The following is a 4,043-nucleotide window of genomic DNA, read 5'->3' as shown; positions in this document are numbered from 1 at the left end:
AATCACGCATTATTTCGGACTGAACAAATGCAAAATCTTGACTGGAACAAATGCTTCCAACAGGTCCCGGGCGTCGAGCTCCATTTCCCCTTTGTCCGCGGCCTAGCAGTTGGCCTGTATTGGGGTTGCCTCCGCCCGACCACCCAGCGCGCTGCGCAGCCCGGGGCGCCTTGGGCACGCTTGACAGAGAGGCTGCTGGGGAGGGTGCGCCAGGCCCAGCGGAGCCACCGCAACTGCGTGAGAGCCAGGTCCCAGTTCAACGCAGGTGGAGCCAGCCTCCCAAGAGCCGCTCGCCGCACTAAATTTAGCCACCCAAAACCCAAACCACTGGCTGCCAGAGGAGAGGCCTCTGAAAGTGCGCTCGCTGAGCCCTAGACTTCAGCGCGGCCACGTCGAAACTATGGGCCATCAAAATGTATCCACACCACACCGGTTGGCTCCCTGCACCTTCTACATGGATCCTTTTCTCGGGTTGGGCTGTGCAAGCTAGAATATATCGGCGGAGAAACCAGCGGCAGGCCGTCTTCTCTGTCTGGCGGGCCCAGTCTTAACTTTCCCTGTGGGTCCATTACCTGACCAAGCTCAGCAGGTGAGACGGAGCGATGAATCTAGGCTGGAAGGCTGCTCTTGGGCCGACGCCACATCCCAGGCACTGGGCCTGACATTGAGGCCACGGAGCCCCACGAGTGGCGCCAGAGGGTCTAGCGACGCCAAGGAGGCCGCAAAACCCTCGTAGGCCGCCCTGAGAAACGCCATGGCCGGTGGGCCCTGGAGCGTGCCTGGGCTCAGTTCTAAGGAGTGCAGCCACTGGGCCCGAGCCCGCGACGGGCAGCGGCCGGCCGGAGCAGGGCCAACGAGGCTGGCACTTCGAACCTGAATTGCTTGACCGGATTCCGCCTCCGTTTTGCCGGTCTGGGGAAACGGAGGCAGAGCCGGGGCTCGCCGGATGCTGCCAGCCCTTCTCCAGCCCTGAAGTGGAGGACGTTTGGGGTATGGGGAGGCTTCTAGCAGGCTTCAAAACCCTTGGCTCAGATGCCGGCGGGGCCAGGTCACTCCTATGTGCCCGCCTGAATCTCTCGCCTCTGAGTTCCCTAGATGGGCCCAACCAAAAAGAGAAAGAGAGCGCGCCAGTGTAACGCCGTATTGTAAATCACTTTTCGGCTAATTGCGGAAAACGAACACTCTAGCAAACAAGCTCGAGGAATAAGCAAACAGGGAATAAATTCCTGGGCGCTCATAAACCTACCCATGCCGCGCTCACCCTTCCCAGCGCTCCCGCGGGGCCAGACCCCGTGTCAGCCCAGGAGGAAGAAGCTGGGGCTGGACGGAGGGTGGTGGCCACCGCTCGCCACCCAAGATGTTATTCATTGGCAACAATCCCCATTATCTGTCCCCACTTTGGGCTAATCAGACAGAATTGCTAATGTCGAGGGCTGCTTCCTGCGCCCTCTGGGAGGTAACGGGGCACAGAGGGGCGGGGGACGGGGCGGGGCGGGGGGCGGAGGTGGCACCTTCCGGGCTCGCCGGGGCTTTGGTCGACACTCATTCAGGTACTTAACACCCTGGAGACCCAGACCGCGGCTTTCAAGGCATCCCGGGTGGGAAGAGTTGTTTATATAGACGGGGATTCCGCTGTAAACGCGCTAATATCTCGGCAGCCAGCGCATGGCGTGCGCCTCTCACGCCCACCAGTAGGAGCGGCGTCCCCGGCCACCCCTCGGTTCCCAGCCTGCCCTTCCCCCGCCTCCTTCCCCTCCTCGGCCATGGCCACCTCTGGACGCCTCAGCTTCACCGTGCGAAGTCTCCTGGATTTACCGGAGCAGGACGTGCAGCACCTGCGGAGGCGGGAGCCGGAGCTACCGGCCCCCGGGCCAGGCCCCTGCGCCACCTGGCTGGAATCCGAGCGCGGTCACTACGCGTGTGAGTGAGCGAAGGATGCAGGCGAGGGTGGAGGGGGCGCGCAGAACCAAGCGCTGGGCCCTTGCGGGGCTGCATTTCCTCAGTGCTGAAACCAGACGCTCTGTTCTCCTCAAACCTCTATGCCATGCGTCCCGCAGTCGACACATCCTGAGAGCAGATCCCAGCGCCTGGCACTAACGCCTGGGACTTGGATTTGTTTCTAGTGGTCAGGATGTTTAAATATTTAAGACACGGCCTTAAAATGCCTGAAAACACGGCCGTGTTCTCCAGGCCTCTGTGTGGGATTGGGCAGTAATAGGTAAATTTAGCTCTCCTGGAGTCAGGGCTTTGCAAACCTTGGCAACCTGTAGTGCAGTCGACCTGGAGGTGGCCCTTGTTGGTAAGCCCGCTTGCCGTAATTTCGCCTGCCAGCGTAGCAGCCACTGCGGACTTGTTTTAAGAGGGCTCTGGGGTGCGTTTCTTTGGGAGCGCAGTCTCGAGTTGTGGTCACTGAATTCAGAAAGGTGGGTGTCCAAATGTAGGCCCAGGGAAGGAAATGGCCTCACCCCACAAAGCCGCGCGCGCGAGAAGCAGCCGGCGCGCAGAGGGGCTGGCGTCTCACCGGGCCATGTCTCCTTTGCCGTCCCTAGCCTCGGACGAGAGCAGTCCAGAGACCAGCCCGCCCGACTCATCGCAGCGGCCGCCCGCTCAGCCTGCGTCTCCGGGTTTCGACGCTGAGAAGAGGAAGAAGCGGCGGGTGCTGTTCTCCAAGGCGCAGACGCTGGAATTGGAGCGGCGCTTCCGGCAGCAGCGCTACCTGTCGGCGCCGGAGCGAGAGCAGCTGGCGCGCCTGCTGCGCCTCACGCCCACGCAGGTCAAAATCTGGTTCCAGAACCATCGTTACAAGCTGAAGCGCAAGCGCGCGCCGGAGGCCGCGGAGTCGCGCGACTTGGCAGTCACTGCCGAGCTGCGCGCTGCGCCAGGCCTGCTGCGCCGGGTGGTGGTGCCCGTGCTGGTGCGCAATGGGCAGCCGTGCGGCGGCAGCGGCGAAGTGGGCACGGCTGCCTCCCAGGACAAAAGCGGCGCGCCCACAGCCACCGCCTGCCCTGTGCCGGGCTACGCCGCCTTCGGGCCCAGCTCGGCGCTGGGTCTCTTTCCCGCCTACCAGCACTTAGCGCCCCCCGCTCTGGTCTCTTGGAACTGGTGAGGTAGCTGCGGGGCGCCGGCACTGGGGCTACCCCGCACTTTGTAGTGCGTCCTGCAGCTGGAGCAGGGCTGGAATAAGACTTAGAGCGCTCTCCGGGCCCCACCTCCCAGCGAGCCCAACGTCCTTTGGCTTCGGGCTCCCCTGCTGGGGTCTCAGCAGCCATCGCGCGGGGAACTTGCTCCAAGATCTCCCCCTCCTTTTCCCTCGACCTCCAGCCTCAGAGCTAGATTTTATTGCTTGAACTTTATTTGTATATTTTTAAATAGCTATTTGTATAGGAAGCAACTTATTTTAAAAGAAATAGAATATTTTTCCTCATTGTGGTACGAGAATATAAAATGTGTAGGGTTTGGGTCCTCTTGCGCGCCTGCTGGGAACGTAGATGGGAGCTGTGCTTTTCGTGACCGGCTAAGTTATGGCCCACCCTGAGCTGGATCGAAGCTGGTTCCTACACGGCTTTAGGAGGAACTGTGCTTTTCGTGACCGGCTAAGTTATGGCCCACCCTGAGCTGGATCGAAGCTGGTTCCTACACGGCTTTTAGGGATGGGAGGGTGGTGAGAGGGAGGAAGTAGAAGCCCTGGGGTCCCTATTAACAGAAGGTGGCTCTGGCTCCGAAGGAGCGCGGGGGCCCCTCTGGGCTCCTGGAGCTGGGGCGTTTCAAATACCAAAAATCAACCCAGTTGGCCACGGCCATGGCCATGACAGGGCATGAGCTTCTCCGTAAGGATTCTCGGGAGACGTGCTAGCCAGGTGGGGGCCGAGCGTACTGCCACGGGAGCAGCCTAGGCTTGGCTGCAGGGCGTCAGCTTCCAGAGTGCAGCAGCCGAAGTCTCAGGGACCCAAAGAACAGCAGAACTTGTAACCCCCAGTCAAGCCTTCAAGTGCGTCACCTGGCAGCTGTAATTTCCTGCCTCTTGGCGCCACACCTGGCCGGGG

The 4,043-nt window shown here is 61.3% G+C and overlaps 1 protein-coding gene across 1 annotated transcript; it reads left to right on the top strand.

The window, feature by feature from the left end:
- Positions 1-1,334: 1,334 nt before the first annotated feature.
- On the top strand, positions 1,335-3,684 carry NKX2-8 (NK2 homeobox 8). The gene is made up of 2 exons (XM_074328158.1): positions 1,335-1,920; positions 2,550-3,684. The coding sequence occupies exons 1-2, from the start codon at positions 1,764-1,766 to the stop codon at positions 3,104-3,106; spliced, it is 714 nt and encodes a 237-aa protein (XP_074184259.1). The 5' UTR covers positions 1,335-1,763; the 3' UTR covers positions 3,107-3,684.
- The last annotated feature ends 359 nt before the right edge of the window (positions 3,685-4,043 follow it).

This window comes from Rhinolophus sinicus, linkage group LG03, assembly GCF_036562045.2.
Source record: "Rhinolophus sinicus isolate RSC01 linkage group LG03, ASM3656204v1, whole genome shotgun sequence".
Taxonomy (NCBI): domain Eukaryota; kingdom Metazoa; phylum Chordata; class Mammalia; order Chiroptera; family Rhinolophidae; genus Rhinolophus; species Rhinolophus sinicus.
This window is presented reverse-complemented; position numbering and strand designations above follow the sequence as displayed.

Bases quoted from the DNA above. Each gene is read 5' to 3' on its own strand.
- NKX2-8 (XM_074328158.1), top strand. From the start codon at position 1,764: ATGGCCACCTCTGGACGCCTCAGCTTCACCGTGCGAAGTCTCCTGGAT. The intron at 1,921-2,549 runs GTGAGTGAGCGA...TGCCGTCCCTAG, and splicing joins CGAGCGCGGTCACTACGCGT to CCTCGGACGAGAGCAGTCCA.